Here is a 19,081-nt window from a genome sequence, read left to right as displayed (position 1 = left end):
CGGTATCCGGGAGTTGCACAATCTCACGGTTGAAGGAAAAGATACTTGACATTAGAAAAGCTTTAGCATACGGACAATACGATCTAGTGCTACGCTTAGGATTGGGTCTTGTCCATCACATCATTCTCCCAATGATGTGATCCCGTTATCAATGACATCTAATGCCCATGACCAGGAAACCATGATCATCTATTGACTAACGAGCTAGCCAACTAGAGGCTTGCTAGGGACACATTGTGATCTATTTATTCACACATGTATTACTGTTTCCTGTTAATACAATTATAGCATGAACAACATACGATTATCATGAACAAGGAAATATGATAATAACCATTTTATTATTGCCTCTAGGGCATATTTCCAGTAGTCTCCCACTTGCACTAGAGTCAATAATCTAGTTACATTGTGATGTATCGAACACCCATAGCATTATGGTGTTGATCATGTTTTGCTCGTGGAAGAGGTTTAGTCAACGGGTCTGCAATATTCAGATTCGTGTGTACTTTACAAATATCTATTACTCCACTCTCGACATGGTCCTGGATGGTGTTGTAGTGGCGTTTGATGTGCTTGGTCTTTCGGTGAAACCTGGGCTCCTTGGAAATGGCAATGGCCCTAGTGTTATCATGGAAGAGTGTCATTGGACCCGACGCGCTTGGACCCACTCCAAGGTCGGTGATGAGCTCCTTCATCCAAATTCCTTCATGAGCCGCTTCTGAAGCAGCTATGTACTCCGCTTCACATGTAGACGCTGCCACGACTTCTTGCTTGCTGCTGCACCAGCTCACTGCCCCACCATTCAAAACATATACGTATCCGGTATGTGACTTAGAGTCATCTGGATCTGTGTCGAAGCTAGCGTCGACGTAACCCTTTACGACGAGTTCTTCGTCACCTCCATAAACGAGAAACATTTCCTTAGTCCTTTTCAGGTACTTAAGGATATTCTTGACCGCTGTCCAGTGTTCCATACCGGGATCACTTTGGTACCTCCCTACCAAACTGATGGCAAGGTTTATATCAGGTCTGGTACACACCATGGCATACATAAGAGAGCCTATGGCTGAAGCGTAGGGGACATAACTCATCTTCTCTCTATCTGCTGCCGTGGTCGGCGACTGAGTCTTACTCAATCTCATACCTTGCAAAACTGGCAAGAACCCTTTCTTTGAGTTTTCCATATTGAACTTCTTCAATATCTTGTCAAGGTATGTACTTTGCGAAAGACCTATGAGGCGTCTCGATCTATCTCTATAGATCTTGATGCCTAATATGTATGCAGCTTCTCCAAGGTCCTTCATTGAAAAACTCTTGTTCAAATAGGCCTTTATGCTCTCCAACATCTCTATATTATTCCCCATCAATAATATGTCATCACATACAGTATGAGGAAAGCTACAGAGCTCCCACTCACTTTCTTGTACAGACAGGCTTCTCCATAAACCTGTATGAACCCAAACGCTTTAATCACCTCATTAAAGCGAATGTTCCAACTCCGAGATGCTTGCACCAGACCATAGATGGAGCGCTGGAGCTTGCACACTTTGTTAGCACCCTTAGGGTCGACAAAACCTTCTGGTTGCATCATATACAACTCTTCCTTAAGGTTCCCGTTAAGGAACGCTGTTTTGACGTCCATTTGCCAAATTTCATAATCATAAAAGGCGGCAATTGCTAACATGATTCGGACTGATTTCAGCTTCGCTACGGGAGAGAAAGTCTCTTCATAGTCAACTCCTTGAATTTGTCGAAAACCCTTTGCGACAAGTCGAGCTTTATAAACGGTTACATTACCGTTTGCATCAGTCTTCTTCTTGAAGATCCATTTATTTTCTATGGCTCGCCGGTCATCGGGCAAGTCCACCAAAGTCCATACTTTGTTCTCATACATGGTCGCCGGTCATCAGCTTCAAGTCATTTGTTGGAATCCGGGCCCGCCATCGCTTCTTATAGTTCGAAGGTTCACCGTTGTCTAACAACATGATTTCCATCACAGGGTTGCAGTACCACTTTGGTGCGGAGCGTGCCCTCGTGGACCTTCGCGGTTCAGTCATAACTTGATCCGAAGCTTCATGATCATTATCATTAACTTCCTCTTCAGTTGGTGTAGGTGCCACAGGAACAACTTCCCGCGCTGCACTACTATCCTCTTCGAGAGGGGGTGTAATTACCTCATCAAGTTCTACCTTCCTCCCACTTACTTCTTTCGAGAGAAACTCTTCCTCTAGAAAGGATTCGTTCTTGGCAACAAAGGTTTTACCTTAGGATCTAAGATAGAAGGTATACCCAATAGTTTCCTTAGGGTATCCTATGAATACGCATTTCTCCGCTTTGGGTTCGAGCTTTTCTGGTTGAAGTTTCTTCACATAAGCATCGCAGCCCCAAACTTTAAGAAACGACAACTTAGGTTTCTTGCCAAACCATAGTTCATACGGTGTCGTCTCAACGGATTTAGACGGTGCCCTATTTAAAGTGAATGCTTTAGTTTCTAATGCGTATCCCCAAAATGATAGCGGTAAGTCGGTAAGAGACATCATAGATCGTACCATATCTAATAAAGTGCGATTACGACGTTCAGACACTCCGTTGCGTTGCGGTGTGCCAGACGGCGTCAGTTGTGAAACGATTCCACACTTCCTTAGGTGTGTGCCAAACTCGTGACTCAAATATTCTCCTCCACGATCAGATCGTAGAAACTTAATTTTTCTGTCACGTTGATTCTCGACCTCACTCTGAAATTCCTTGAACTTTTCAGATGTCTCAGATTTGTGCTTAATCAAGTAGATATACCCATACCTACTCAAATCATCGGTGAGAGTGAGAACATAATGATAGCCACCGCAAGCTTCAACGTTCATTGGACCACACACGTCAGTATGTATTATTTCCAATAAGTCGGTTGCTCTCTCCATTATTCCCGAGAATGGAGTCTTAGTCATCTTGCCCATGAGGCACAGTTCGCATGTGTCAAATGATTCAAAATCAAGAGACTCTAATAGTCCATCAGTATGGAGCTTCTTCATGCGCTTAACGCCGATATGACCAAGGCGGCAGTGCCACAAGTATGTGGGACTATCATTATCAACTTCACATCTTTTGGTACTCACACTATGAATATGCATAACATCACGATCGAGATTCATCAAGAATAAACCATTCACCAGCGGAGCATTACCATAAAACATATCACTCATATAAATAGAACAACCATTATTCTCTGACTTAAATGAGTAGCTGTATCGCATTAAGCAAGACCCTGATACAATGTTCCTGCTTAAAGCTGGTACTAAATAACAATTATTAAGGTTTAAAACTAATCCCGACGGTAGATGCAGAGGTAGCGTGCCGACAGCGATCACATCGACCTTGGAGCCATTCCCGACGCGCATCGTCACCTCGTCCTTTGCCAGTCTCCCCTTATTCCGTAGTTCATGCTTTGAGTTGCAAATATGAGCAACAGCACCGGTATCAAATACCCATGAGCTACTACGAGCGCTCGTAAGGTACACAACAATAACATGTATATCACATATACCTTTAACGTTGTCGGCTTCTTGTCCGCTAAGTATTTGAGGCAGTTCAGTTTCCAGTGACCCTTTCCCTTGCAATAGAAGCACTCAGTCTCAGGCTTGGGTCCATTCTTTTTCTTCTTCCCGGCATCTGGCTTACCGGGCACGGCAACGGCTTTGCCGTCTTTCTTGAAGTTTTCTTACCCTTTCCCTTCTTGAAACTAGTGGTCTTGTTGACCATCAACACTTGATGCTCTTTCTTGATTTCTACTTCTGCAGACTTGAGCATCGAGTACAACTCGGGAATGGTCTTCTCCATCCCTTGCATGTTGTAGTTCAGCACAAAACCTTTGTAGCTTAGTGAGAGAGATTGGAGGATTTTGTCAATTATAGCATCATCCGGAAGTTCGACTCCAAGTGAAGTCAGACGACCGTGTAACCCAGACATTTTGAGTATGTGCTCACTGACACAACTGTTCTCCTCCATCTTACAACTAAAGAACTTGTCGGAGACTTCATATCTCTCGACACGGGCATGAGCTTGAAAAACTAGCTTCAACTCTTGGAACATCTCATATGCACCGTGTTCCTCAAAACGCCTTTAGAGCCCGTTTCTAAACTGTATAACATGCCACACCTAACCAGAGAGTAGTCATCACTCCGTGTTTGCCAGACGTTCAGACACTCCGTTGCGTTGCGGTGTGCCAGACGGCGTCAGTTGTGAAACGATTCCACACTTCCTTAGGTGTGTGCCAAACTCGTGACTCAAATATTCTCCTCCACGATCAGATCGTAGAAACTTAATTTTTCTGTCACGTTGATTCTCGACCTCACTCTGAAATTCCTTGAACTTTTCAGATGTCTCAGATTTGTGCTTAATCAAGTAGATATACCCATACCTACTCAAATCATCGGTGAGAGTGAGAACATAATGATAGCCACCGCAAGCTTCAACGTTCATTGGACCACACACGTCAGTATGTATTATTTCCAATAAGTCGGTTGCTCTCTCCATTATTCCCGAGAATGGAGTCTTAGTCATCTTGCCCATGAGGCACGGTTCGCATGTGTCAAATGATTCAAAATGAAGAGACTCTAATAGTCCATCAGTATGGAGCTTCTTCATGCGCTTAACGCCGATATGACCAAGGCGGCAGTGCCACAAGTATGTGGGACTATCATTATCAACTTCACATCTTTTGGTACTCACACTATGAATATGCATAACATCACGATCGAGATTCATCAAGAATAAACCATTCACCAGCGGAGCATTACCATAAAACATATCACTCATATAAATAGAACAACCATTATTCTCTGACTTAAATGAGTAGCTGTCTCGCATTAAGCAAGACCCTGATACAATGTTCCTGCTTAAAGCTGGTACTAAATAACAATTATTAAGGTTTAAAACTAATCCCGACGGTAGATGCAGAGGTAGCGTGCCGACAGCGATCACATCGACCTTGGAGCCATTCCCGACGCGCATCGTCACCTCGTCCTTTGCCAGTCTCCCCTTATTCCGTAGTTCATGCTTTGAGTTGCAAATATGAGCAACAGCACCGGTATCAAATACCCATGAGCTACTACGAGCGCTCGTAAGGTACACAACAATAACATGTATATCACATATACCTTTAACGTTGTCGGCTTCTTGTCCGCTAAGTATTTGAGGCAGTTCAGTTTCCAGTGACCCTTTCCCTTGCAATAGAAGCACTCAGTCTCAGGCTTGGGTCCATTCTTTTTCTTCTTCCCGGCATCTGGCTTACCGGGCACGGCAACGGCTTTGCCGTCTTTCTTGAAGTTTTCTTACCCTTTCCCTTCTTGAAACTAGTGGTCTTGTTGACCATCAACACTTGATGCTCTTTCTTGATTTCTACTTCTGCAGACTTGAGCATCGAGTACAACTCGGGAATGGTCTTCTCCATCCCTTGCATGTTGTAGTTCAGCACAAAACCTTTGTAGCTTAGTGAGAGAGATTGGAGGATTTTGTCAATTATAGCATCATCCGGAAGTTCGACTCCAAGTGAAGTCAGACGACCGTGTAACCCAGACATTTTGAGTATGTGCTCACTGACACAACTGTTCTCCTCCATCTTACAGCTAAAGAACTTGTCGGAGACTTCATATCTCTCGACACGGGCATGAGCTTGAAAAACTAGCTTCAACTCTTGGAACATCTCATATGCACCGTGTTCCTCAAAACGCCTTTAGAGCCCGTTTCTAAACTGTATAACATGCCACACCTAACCAGAGAGTAGTCATCACTCCGTGTTTGCCAGACGTTCAGAATGTCCTGAGCTGCTGCGGGAGCGGGAGGGTCACCTAGCGGCGCATCAAGGACATAAGCCTTTTTAGTTGCTTCAAGGATGAGCTTCAAGTTGTGAACCCAGTCCGCATAGTTGCTACCATCATCTTTCATCTTGTTTTTCTCTAGGAATGCGTTGAAATTGAGGTTGACGTTGGCCATCTACAATATTTATAAAGACAACTTTTAGACTAAGTTCATTTAATCAAATTAAGTATGAACTCCCACTTAAATCGACATCCCTCTAGTCATCTAAGTGATACATGATCCATGTTGACTAACCCGTGTCCGATCATCACGTGAGACGGACTAGTCACCATGGTGAGCAACTTCATGCTGATCGTATTCAACCATATGACTCATGTTCGACCTTTCGGTCTCTTGTATTCGAGGTCATGTCTGTACATGCTAAGCTCGTCGAGTCAACCTAGGTGTTTCGCGTGTGTAAATCTGGCTTACACCCGTTGTATGCGAACGTTAGAATCTATCACACCCGATCATCACGTGGTGCTTCGAGACAACGATCCTTCGCAACGGTGCACACTTAGGGGAATACGTTCTCGAAATTTTAAGAGGGATCATCTTAGGGAACCACTAGCAATCAGACTACTGATAGCTATGTTTCATCAGGCTAGTCCATCACCCTTCGATTGATTTGTTTTGAACCGTATGATTGAGCCAGGGAAGCATTAATGCATCAACGTATTACCAATTCAAAAATTGCTTCCCAGAAATTACAGTAATAACTCTATTTTCTGTTTTTTTGGTAAGTCGTGATTTGCTTCCACCAAATAAATATGGAAATTAATGCTTCCCAGAAATTACGTTACATACTCTATTTTTGTTTTTCGTTTTCTTTCTTGGTAAGTCGTGATTTTTTCCAGGAAACTAGTTAATACGAAAATGAATGCTTCAAAAAAATTGGAGATTTGCTTCCAACAAACGAAGTAAAGGAAAATAAATGTTTCTGTAGATGCTTTTATATGTAGCACATGGATGGCATGGAAAGTCCTATTTTGTCGATGGAAGCATCGTGCAATATGCTACGGAAATAGAATATTTGATAGTGTGATTGATTTATCTGTTTGAGCGAAGCATTATTCGAAGTTGCGCTACAATTTTTTAGATGCTTTGGAGGCATTTTTTATGTAACAAAAACTATATTCATGTTCGATGGAAGCATTTTCTTGGCAATGAAACTTCTGTGGATCAATGACATGAATATACACGGATGCAAATTTATTTGTTACGAAAACTTTACAAGTCTTTTTTTGTAACAACACAAATTTTACTTCTACATGGATGCATCAGTGTATTTTTGTTTTGTTTGTGATGCAGTAGAAATATACTTCCAAAAACCAGATAATTTCTTCCATTGTACCACACTTCCAAGGATGTTTGTTTCCATGCAGACTTCTTTACCATTGAAACACATCATTTGTTTAAAACAAAGTGAACTACTGCTTCCATAGAAATTAGAATATGCATCAGAAAAAATCAGAATGTGATTCCATAAAACATAATGTGGCATCTAGGCACAGTTCAAACATCGTCAGCTAGACGCAAACCATGCTTCCTTTCAATGTTAGCCGTGCTTGTTGTGATGGTAATCATGCTCCCAATGTTGGACATACAACCATGCTTCCTTGCAATGTTGGTCATGCTTCTTTGCGATGGCAGTCGTGCTTCATTCCTATGGTGGACGCGTCTCCTTCTGTCACCACATTGTTAATTAGCTACATCAAGAAGGTTTGGCATGGATGGAGTGGCGCTGCAGCTGCACCATTAGCCGATGACCTCTTGACAACAAACTCGGTCAGCTGAATGTATCAAATTAAACCAAGGTAAACTGAGGATGTGAGGTACCATTTCCTGCAGCCGGCCAGACGTGCTCCCATCACTATCGAGAAGGGATGGCACTCTAGGTATAGGAAGAAATCTCCTATGTCTTGGTGATTCCTCAATGTTTGTTCAACATTCCTACTGGGATGGGCATCACGTACGGCAACCTGCTCATTAAGCACATAAAAGGATAAGAATCAATCACAGCATAATCCAATGAAAGTGACATGACCAGCAAAATCAGCGAATGCACGTGTTAAAAAAATTCTACCGTGATTGAAGGTTTTGTGATCTTACATCATCTTTAACTCCACACGCAAAGACTAACACAGATCTCAACTTTTGTGTGCCTCCCAATTGCTTGAATTCCGCAAATACGGAATGGAGGAGCATAATGTGGGCAAGATGGCTACCGGGGTTAGGAGAGAAGAAGATGAACATTGGAGACCGGCTGGGTTTTCTGATCCTTCCGTTGAGGCAACCACACCAGCGTACACCCTCCTAAAGATGGGCAACCTTCTGGAGGGGTGGCTCTCTGTTACGGTGGAACGTGACACATCGGATTGAGTGCTCCAGAAGAACTTGGGACATCGTTTGGAGTAGTGTTGTGGTGGATCGGGGGATCGGCGTTGTGGCGGATCGGAGCTCCGGAGACAAAGTTGGTCGTTTAATCGGAGAATGTTATCTAATCAGAGAACGTTATCTACAGGGGCCGGTGATTAGGGGATGTGGGCGGGCGTGAAATACGGGAGGTTGGAACGGGATTTGCTGGGAGATCTCGGCCGTTTGATGCAAAAGAAATCGATGGTGTAGCTTTGGTCGGATGATTGGAATCTATCAAATGTATGACACAAAGTGTTTCCCATCATCTTATTATGCTACCGTTGTTCTAAGCAATAAGATGAAAAACATGATAAACATCACAATGCAATCATATAGTGACATGATATGGCCATTATCATCTTTGCTCTTTCGATCTCCATCTTCAGGCATCGCATGATCATCATCGTCACCGGCGTGACACCATGATCTCCATCATCATGATCTCCATCATCGTGTCTCCGTGAAGTCGTCACGCCAACTACTACTATCACTACTACTATAGCTAACCGTTAGCAATGAAGTAAAAGTAGTAAGCACATGGCGTTGCATCTCATACAATAAATTAAGACAACTCATATGGCTCCTGCCGGTTGTCATACTCATCGACATGCAAGTTGTGAAACCTATTACAATAACATGATCATCTCATACATCATACATGCAACATCACAACTTTGGCCATATCACATCACATGTCAAACCCTGCAAAAACAAGTTAGACGTCCTCTAATTGTTGTTGCAAGTTTTACGTGGCTGATTTGGGTTTCTAGCAAGAACGCTTTCTTACCTACGTGACAGCCACAACGATGATATGCCAAAGCTATTTACCCTTCAAAAGGACCCTTTTCATCAAATCCAATACGACTAGAGTAGGAGAGACAGACACCCGCTAGCCACCTTTATGCACGGTGTGCATGTCTGTCGGTGGAACCAGTCTCACGTAAGCGTACGTGTAAGGTCGGTCCGGGCCGCTTCATCCCACAATACTGCCGGAAAAGAATAAGACTAGTAGCGGCAAGCAATTGACAAATCATCACCCACAACCTTTTGTGTTCCACTCGTGCATAGAATCTACGCATAGAAAACCTGGCTCGGATGCCACTGTTGGGTAACATAGCATAAATTCAAAAAAATTCCTACGCATATTCAGATCTTCCTATGGAGAGACCAGAAGCGAGAGAGGGGTGAGTGCATCTTCATACCTTTGAAGATCGCTAAGCAGAAGCGTTACTAGAACGCGGTTGATGGAGTCGTACTCGCGGCGATTCAGATCACGGTGTGATTCCGATCTAGTGCCGAACTACGGCACCTCCGTATTCAACACACGTGCAGCCCGGTGACGTCTCCCGCACCTTGATCCAGCAAGGAGGAGGGAGAGGTTGGGGAAGAACTCCAGCAGCACGACGGCGTGGTGTCGATGGAGAGACGAGGTATCCCGGCAGGGCTTCGCCAAGCACCGGCAGAGAGGAGGAGAAAGAAGGGCAGGGCTGCGCCGAGGGAGAGGGAAAAGTGTGTCTCCAACAGCCCCAAAACCCCTACTATTTATAGGAGGAGGGGAGGGGGGTGCGCCACCCCTAGGGTTCCCCCCTAGGTGGTGCGGCAGCCCCAGATGGGAGAGGGGTCGGCGGCCAGGGCAGTGAAAAGGGGGGGCGCCCTAGGTGGGCCTTGGGCCTCCCCTGCGCCTAGGGTTTCCCTTCCCTCCCTCTCTGGTGCGCATGGGCTGGGTGTGGGGGCCGCACCAGCCCACCTAGGGGCTGGTTCCCTCCCGCACTGGGCACATGTAGCCCTCCGGGGCTTGTGGCCCCTCCCGGTGGTCCTCCGGAACCCTTCCGGTGGTCCCGGCACTTTACCGGTGGTGCCCGAAACATTTCCGGCGTCCAAATCCATCCATCCTATATATCAATCTTTACCTCCGGACCATTCCGGAGCTCCTCGTGATGTCCAGGATCTCATCCGGGACTCCGAACAACTTTCGATAACCTCGTATAACAATTCCCTATAACCCTAGCATCATCGAACCTTAAGTGTGTAGACCCTACGGGTTCGGGAGACAGGCAGACATGACCGAGACACCTCTCCGGCCAATAACCATCAACGGGGTCTGGATACCCATGGTGGCTCCCACTTGCTCCACGATGATCTCATCGGATGAACCACGATGTCAAGGATTCAATCAATCCCATATACAATTCCCTTTGTCTGTCGGTATAGAACTTGCCCGAGATTCGATCGTCGGTATACCTATACCTTGTTCAATCTCGTTACCGGTAAGTCTCTTTACTCGTTCCGTAGCACGTCATCGTGTGATTAACTCCTTAGTCACATTGAGCTCATGATGATGTTCTACCGAGTGGGCCCAGAGATACCTCTCCGTCACATGGAGTGACAAATCCCGATCTCGATTCGTACCAACCAACAGATACTTTCGGAGATACCCGTAGTGCACCTTTATAGTCACCCAGTTACGTTGTGACATTTGATACACCCAAATCACTCCTACGGTATCCGGGAGTTGCACAATCTCACGGTCGAAGGAAAATATACTTGACATTTGAAAAGCTTTAGCATACGAACAATACGATCTAGTGCTACGCTTAGGATTGGGTCTTGTCCATCACATCATTCTCCCAATGATGTGATCTCGTTATCAATGACATCTAATGCCCATGACCAGGAAACCATGATCATCTATTGACTAACGAGCTAGCCAACTAGAGGCTTGCTAGGGACACATTGTGATCTATTTATTCACACATGTATTACTGTTTCCTGTTAATACAATTATAGCATGAACAACAGACGATTATCATGAACAGGGAAATATGATAATAACCATTTTATTATTGCCGTTGCCGAGGAGTATCAAGACAAGAATAGTCTCCCATCAACACGCCTATTTCTGGCGCCGTTGGAAGGTCTATTGTTGCAGTAGCACCCCCTGCCAATGCCTTTTGTTTAGGTTATCCCTAGTTAATACAGAGTCTTGGCATAGCTGCCACACAAAGATTTGAAGTTTTAGAGGAATTTTCGCTCCCCAAATCCATTTATAACCGGAACCGGCCAAACTTCTCTCCAGCCATCGATACATGGATTTAGTGGTGTATTCTTGAGAACCATCAAGTTTCCAGTATATCTCATCTTCCTCTCCCATATTTATTTTCTTCAACTCATATATTTTTAACTCATCCCATTTTTGTAGAATTTCATTGGAAAGCCTCCTTCTGAAAGAAGGGAGAGGATTCATATTGTTTATCTTGTCCACAGTACAGTTTTGATCCACACAAATATCAAACAGATCAGGATATCTTGCTTTTAAGGTAAAGTTATCTCCCAAATCATCTAACCAAAGGCTAGCAATATGTCCTTTATTTAATTTGATACCTCTACCAGCCACATAATATTCGTTGACTTTGAGCAGTGCTTTCCAGCATGGTGAATCATTAGTTTTCTGCTTAACCATAGTCGTTGACGACTTTTTGAGATATTTAGCTTTCCCAATGTCTTGCCACACCCCCTCTTTTTTTCTAGTTTCCACCACAATTTTGTTAGAAGGCTAATATTCTGTTTTCTCAAGTCCTTCACCCCAAGTCCCCCTTTCACTTTGGATCTGCATACCCGACCCCATTTCACCATATGGTAGCTTCTTTTCTTACCATTGCGATGCCAAAAGAATTTTCTCCTAGGTTTATCCCATCTTTTCCAAAGTAGATTTAATTAACACGGACATGGACATGTAATAAGATGGTATGTGTGACAATACATCATTAACTTTAATAAGTCTGCCACCACTACATAAGGTTTGACTAATCCAGGATTCCCCATGGTTAATGAATTTGTCATCAACAAAAAACCAGTCACTCCCCTTAAGGCCAACATAGCTGACTGGAACACCCATATATTCAATGGGAAAACTCCCTATCTCACAGTTAAACATTTCAGCATAGTTTCTCATTGTCTCATCAGTAGCACCAACTGAAAATATCTCACTTTTTAGAAAAATAATTTTCAATCCCTACATGACTTCAAAGAAATATAACAACAATTTGATATTAAGTGCATCTCTCATATTATATTCAAAGCATAAGATAGTATCATCCGCATACTGCAAGATAGCAACCCCATGTGCTACCAAATCGGCTGCAAAGCCTGTAAAAGGGTCATTTTCCTGAGACTTAGGAACCATTTTAGTCAGGCAGTCAGGTGCCAAATTAAACAGGAATGAGGAGAGGGGATCACCCTGTCTCACCCCTTTGGCATTTTGAAACTATTCTCCTACTTCATCATTTAGTTTCACACTGATAGTGCCCCCACCAAAATTTTCCTAATCCATTCAATCCATTGGGGTTTAAAATCTCTTCTCTTATGATACTCTAACAAAAAATCCCAGTTTACTTTATCATAAGCTTTCTCGGAATCGAGCTTCAGCACAATCCCAGTTTTTTTCGAGCATAAGAATGATGCAAAATCTCATGAAGTGACATAATCACATCCATAATATCTCTTCCTTTTATGAATGCATTTTGGTGTCTACTAAACAGAATATCAACAAAAGGTTCAAGTCTGATAGTAAGCACTTTAGTTATCAACTTATACACGCATCTAAGCACACAAATAGGTCTGAATTGTTGGATTCTATCAGCCCCAACCACTTTGGGGAGTAACGTGATAATACCATAATTGAGCGTGTCCACATCAAGTTTATTCTCATAGAACCAATCAAAAAGCAACATCACATCTATTTTTACAACATCCCAACAGTATTGAAAGAATTCAATTCGAATATTATCAGGACGAGGGGCTTTGTTGTGTTTCATAGAGAATAAAACATTTTTAACTTCAATATCATTAGTATTTAAAATCAGATGACAATGATCTGAGATCTCTCTCACTATCTTCTTGACAAAAGTAAAAGGATACAAACATTCACAGGAATTGGACATAAGCACCTTGTCCAGTTTTTCTAGGGTTGGATTTTGCTGATTGTTAGACCAGGTATATTGACCACCACTCATATCTACTTCTCTCAAGGAGAAATAATTGATAATGGAATTGAACAAGTCAGAAGAATGGCCCAATTTGGTTTTTAATTTTTCTCATTCGTAAACCTCAGGATATTAAAGTCTCCTCCTATTATATACGGGCATGATATATCTCCACACATATTTGAGAGTTCAGTAAGGAACTCAACCTTATGATCTTCATGTACAGAGTCATAAAACACCATTATGCAACAATTGCTTTTCATGCATTTATCCCACAACTCAAGCTTCATGATATACTTGCCCGACACACAGTTTTTGATATCGAAGATATTATTCTTGACCCCACACACTATGCCCCTAGATTTTCCTTTAGAAGGTACCCAATTCCAACAGAAATTATCCCCAAGATCAAATTTCCTCAAGAATTTAGAGGAAAAGTCCCTTTTCATTGTTTCCTGAATGCCTATAAAGTTAAGCTTAAAGTCTCTAATCAGATCAGACAAATATGTCGCCATACCTCTCTTCCCAATCCCCCTACAGTTCCAAAAGATACAAAACATTTTTTCTTATGTTTTGGAGATTGAGTTTTGTTGCCAGGTTTACCAGGAGCCATGGTCTTACCTGCAACTTCACCCAACTTTTGGTTCTAACTTCTAGACAAAGGTTTAGAAATCACCACATTAACCTTTCTTTTTTTCCTTTTTGCTGGATTTGACAATTTTAAAGCCCTCCTCATCCAGGTCCTCCTCATCCCCCAAGATGTGTTTAAAGGAGATGATTCTCCTGCAGCATTAGTAATAAACAACATTTTCTCTTGTTGTTTTTCATTGTTATTAACTTTCTTAGCAATATTGGCTCTAGATTTCTCAAGTTCTCTAATAACATCAATAACCGCAAAATTATCATTAGGGATATTCACTCCCATTTGCGTAGCGGTGGAAATGATTTCCATATTCAAAAGAATATCAAAGGAATTGCCAGGAAGTATTTCATTACCTTGTAGGTTCCTATTTTTAGCCATCTTCTTAGCCCTGACGCCCACGTGTTCCATATTTATCCCAGCTGCCCTCTTGCTAAATCTAGCCTGCACTTCTTCTATAGCAGGAGGGGTAGGTATTACATCCATATTTTCATTGGATGTGACAGGGGACTGCATAGAGTAAGCCTGATCTTTTTTCTGACAAGAATTGTCATCATGTTCAAGCTCGGTCACAATAGGTTCTTCAACACAAGCTTCCAGATAAGAATAATTTTTTTTGCCAATCAGTGGACTCAGGACAATTTGCATAGAATTCACCACAATCTTATCATAAGATATAATTTCAGGAGACAAATTTTCTTTTTCCGTCAGCTGATTCTTCTCTGCTTCAACAGCCATAGCATCTATAAGTAACATATTATCCACTTCTTCACTCTCCTCCTCCGATTGGATCTCATCAATATTGTTATGGTTCTTTTCATTTTCCTCGGTTTCTTTTAAAGGTTCCAAGTTCATATTCTTCACATTTTTTCCTCCATTCGTACCAAGGGGAGCCGAAGACTCCTCCATAGTACATGAAGATGCAATTTGCCCTTCCGCGCGCTTGTTCTCATTAAGTCTAGCCCTTTTTGGAGAGGCTCCCCCATCAGCCTCCAGCTGCACATTCACTTTTTCTTTTGATGGTTTTTTTCACAAGAATCTTGTCTAGAGAGAAGAAAAATTCATAGAAATGCCCCCCCCAACACACCCTCTGCTGAAGCAGGGATATCTTCAGCATCTCTGCATCCCAACTTTATCCTCACAGACTCAGGTCTGTTGATAGTAGCTTTGTCAATTTCCAAAGTCACCCCAACCAAAGACCCCACATAAGCAATATTTTTCGCATGCCTTTTGTCCAGAGGATATTGTTAACATTGACCCAAGCAACGTTAAGTATACCCTTGACACCCATTGATTCAGCCCATTTCCTTAGATTTATAACCGCACCACAACTTGTAACATTCATACTCTCAGCAAAACAAGCCTTATCCACATCTCTAGGTGAAGGAAACCTCATCACAAACGTATTTGGTCCAATGGATCTAGCAGAGTATCTCCAGTTTGTGTTAATATAAGTAGTGAAGAATTCTTCCAGCTGCCTCCCAGAAGCGTGCCCTTCTACAACAGATACTCAACCCTAATCTAATCAACCGGATGACTCAAACACAACTAATAGGGTAGAGAGAGGCTCACCGGAGGGTTGTAGACGACAGACGGGGAGTCGGCGACGAGGAGGAGAGGCGTCCTCGGCTGGCGGCGGCCCGTGCTCCGGCGACCTCATGTGGCGGGGTAGACCAGGATCGGCGGCGGCACTCAGCAACACTTATATGTGCGTCAGTATTTCGCAAGGTACGATCGAGCAATACTTAATTGTGCGTCGCCATTGAGCGATTCTTCTGCCCTTTTTGAAGTGATTTTTTTGAATCACATCACTCGGTATATACATTTAGTCGCATACAATGGCAATGAAGAACGAAATCGCTTTGTTTTTCCCTTCTAGATAGAGGACGTACACCGAAATGAAAAGAAGAAGCATAAAAAGAGTGGATAAAATGTGGAACAAGAATGCGATGTCGATTAAACCTTATCTATTGTAAAAATTCACGTAAGTTTAACCGTACCTTTTAAACCGTGACGGAGGTAGTAGCACTTAAGGATTAAATCATGCTCTGATGCATTACTGGCCAAAGTAGTGAGCCTTCGCCTCGGGCTCTCGCTAGCATTGCCAACCGGCTGAACTGCAATAATGTAATTGCCAACTCTGATAATCTTTTCTTTTACTGGAAAATTTCCAACCTATTTTTTTTTATCATGCCAATACAACAAATTTTAGGAATAAAAATAAATAAATCTAGATCCGTAGACATCCAGCGACGACTATAAACACCAAAGCAAGCTGACAGGCCGGTGTCATTGCCCCTCCCAAGCCAAAGTGAGACACAACTTGTTGTAGTAGACAGTCAGAAAGTCATCTTACTAAGGTCTCATAGGACCAGCGCACTAGAATAACTACCGTCATTGATGAAGAGAAGTGTAGATCCAAAGGATCCAACCCAAAGACACACGAACATAGACGGATGAAAACCCAGTCCGAGCAGATCCACCAAAGACAACCACCGACCGAATCCTGCGAGATCCGTCGAAGACACACCTTCGCACATCCTCCAATGATGCTAGATGCACCACCTGGACGAGTCTTAGGCGGGGCAACCTTTATTCCATCTTCAAGGAGCCATGTCGTCTCACCTTCATGAACATGACACAAACCCTAACAAAACTTAATGTAACATTTAAAAATGAAACCCTCTCATTTGTAAGGGTCGGGATCCACCGCGTCCAATGGCCTTAAGACCATAGAAGAAAAGGCAGATCGGCAACATCACCGACGAGAGGCAGGAACCCTAGTCACATGTTCCTTGAAGGACAGATGAAGGGGAAGGAGAGACGCGTGCCACTGGGTTGATCCTTTGTCAGGCTCACCAACTTCGATAAACTTGAAATCACAGAGACCATGAAATGTGGAGGTCACTCTTTAGGCGGTGTGGCCGCCATTACTTAGGAATGCTACCACTAGCTAGGCTTGTGCTTTTGTTGTTTAATCTTTTGAACTTGTCATGGAGAAGCCAATTCAGTAGCACATGAGTTGACAAAGTTAACTAGACCGTCCTTTTGTAGTGAGATTGTTCCTCTTTTGCTATATAAATGACGCAACTCTGATTACAGGTAAATAAAGATAATTAAGGTTTTGATCGTCTAAAATGTATGTAACTTCTAAAGTTGAGAAATGCTTAAACTTTGCAAGGACAAATACATTTTACTTATTTCGCATTTTGCAAATACCACCGATCGAGCAACACTTCTATGTGCGTGGCCATTGAGCGATTCTTCTTGACCTTTTGGAAGTGATATTTTTCAATCACATCGCTCGGTATATACATTTAGTCGCGTATACAATGGCAACGAAGAAGGGAATCGCCTCGTTTTTCCCCTTCTAGATAGAGGACGTACACCAAAAAGAAAAGAAGAAGAAAAAAGAGTGATGAAATGTGGAACAAGAATGCGGTGTCGATCAAACACGACACACCAGCTTCCCATTTCCTCCTCTACATCGGTTTCCCTCGGAGCAAAACGAAGGGAGCCTACCCGAGCAAGAATCAAGAAAGCCGTAGAAGAAGCCAGGGCGTCGCACGCGCAGGAGCCGCCGGCCTGCTCCGATCATCTGATCTCGTCGCCGAGCTGCGAGGGGCTCCTCCAGAAGCCGGCGCCGTAGAACCTCGACCACACCTCCTTCTCCATGTCCCCGGCATCCTCCGCCGGCTGACCCGCGGGCCAGACCACCGCCGGGTCCCCGGGCTCGGCCACGGTGCCGTCTTCGACGAGTAGCTCGTACATGTCCACCGCCTGCCCCGCCGAGGCCGAGCGCCGGCGCCGGCGCGCCCGGACCGCGCGCCGGCAGAGCGCGGCCGGCGCGCGGACCGTGGCGAGCACGACGACCTCCACCATGACGCACGGGAAGCAGCAGCAGACGGCGGCGCAGCCCGCCGCCGTGCCGCCGGCCACCTCGCCGCAGCGGGGCTGCCTGCCGCTGCGGCTGACCGGCTCGCTGTCGCAGCGCTGGTGGCCGTGCGGATGCGGCTGCGGGTGGCTGTGCGAGCGGCGCGGCGGGAAGGCCGCGGAGCGCCTCAGCGGGGCCTTGGGCGCGTCCTGCGCCCTCGCCGCCGCGACGGCGACGGAGGTGGCGGGGGCGGATGCCTCGGAGCGGTGGCGCGCCTTGCTAGAGCGGGTGGCCATGCCTTGCTTGCCTAGGCGAGTCGTTCGCGCGCGGGTGGCCTTAGAGCTGGCGCGGCGGCCACCACGTGGAACGCCCGCCGAAGAAAGTAGTGTGCGCGCCGGACCGCGGGGAGAGGAAGGCGTGGGTGGATGACGAGCGCCGCGCTTAAATGGGTGCTGCGCGCGGGTCGGGCGGCCATCGCGGCGGCGAAACCGGCCGGCCTCTCTCTCCATTATTGGGGCGGGGGTAGACAGGAAGGCGGAAACGGAAAGGCGCCGCGGACACGGAGCAAGAGCAGAGCAGCAGACATGCGCTGCACGTTTCGTGGGAGGAGCCGGCCGGCCGGACGGACGGTGCGCTAGCTTGCCGAGATTCGTGTGGGAATCTCTACCGCCGCGAGGACGATCGATGGGAGGCCGGCAGCAACGTGGCGCGGAGGGGGATGTTGGGCAGCGACACTGTTTGCTTGCTAAGTATGCTCCCGCGTCGGTATTAGCACGACGGATCGACCAAATCTTTCGGTTGCACGATCGAACCTGCGGTGTCGCTCTCGTGTGGTGCATGCCTACGATAAAATCAGTGTTGTGACCATATAACTGAAGATGCACAGAATGAACTCGTCACGAAACTATTTCACGATCTTACCTTTTTAGAAACGTCAGACTCTGTGGCGTTGCAGCTTAACTATAAAGCGCATGTCAACTACAACATTTCCTGTCAAAATTACAACGCCAGGCTAAAGTGACGTTACCGGCCACGACAGAAACGCCAAACATCTTGGTGTTTCTACCTTGGCGTTTCCTGCGGTTTGCAATGATGGATCTTCTTCTCTCCTCTGCGGTGGCCGGTGAAAACCACTCAAGGGGCAGCACCACTCGAGTAAGATTATCTCCAACAAGCGCCCAACGCGCGGTGCGCTAAAATCCGGTTTGTGGCGCGTCCATCGTGAGGTTTGGTGCGGCGCGCAGCATTGGCTCTAGCAGCCGCGCTGAAATGCAGCGCGGGAGCGCAGCTCCAGCAGCGCGCGCGCAACCGGCGTCA

At 45.0% G+C, this 19,081-nt stretch overlaps 1 protein-coding gene across 1 annotated transcript; it reads right to left on the bottom strand.

The window, feature by feature from the left end:
• Positions 1–17,157: 17,157 nt before the first annotated feature.
• Positions 17,158–18,571, bottom strand: LOC123398159. Its single transcript, XM_045092661.1, has one exon. It carries the CDS (start codon positions 18,271–18,273, stop codon positions 17,485–17,487), a length of 789 nt encoding a protein of 262 aa, XP_044948596.1. The 5' UTR covers positions 18,274–18,571; the 3' UTR covers positions 17,158–17,484.
• Positions 18,572–19,081: the final 510 nt, after the last annotated feature.

The sequence above is a fragment of the Hordeum vulgare genome, chromosome 5H (assembly GCF_904849725.1).
Source record: "Hordeum vulgare subsp. vulgare chromosome 5H, MorexV3_pseudomolecules_assembly, whole genome shotgun sequence".
Classification (NCBI taxonomy): Eukaryota; Viridiplantae; Streptophyta; class Magnoliopsida; order Poales; family Poaceae; genus Hordeum; species Hordeum vulgare.
This window is presented reverse-complemented; position numbering and strand designations above follow the sequence as displayed.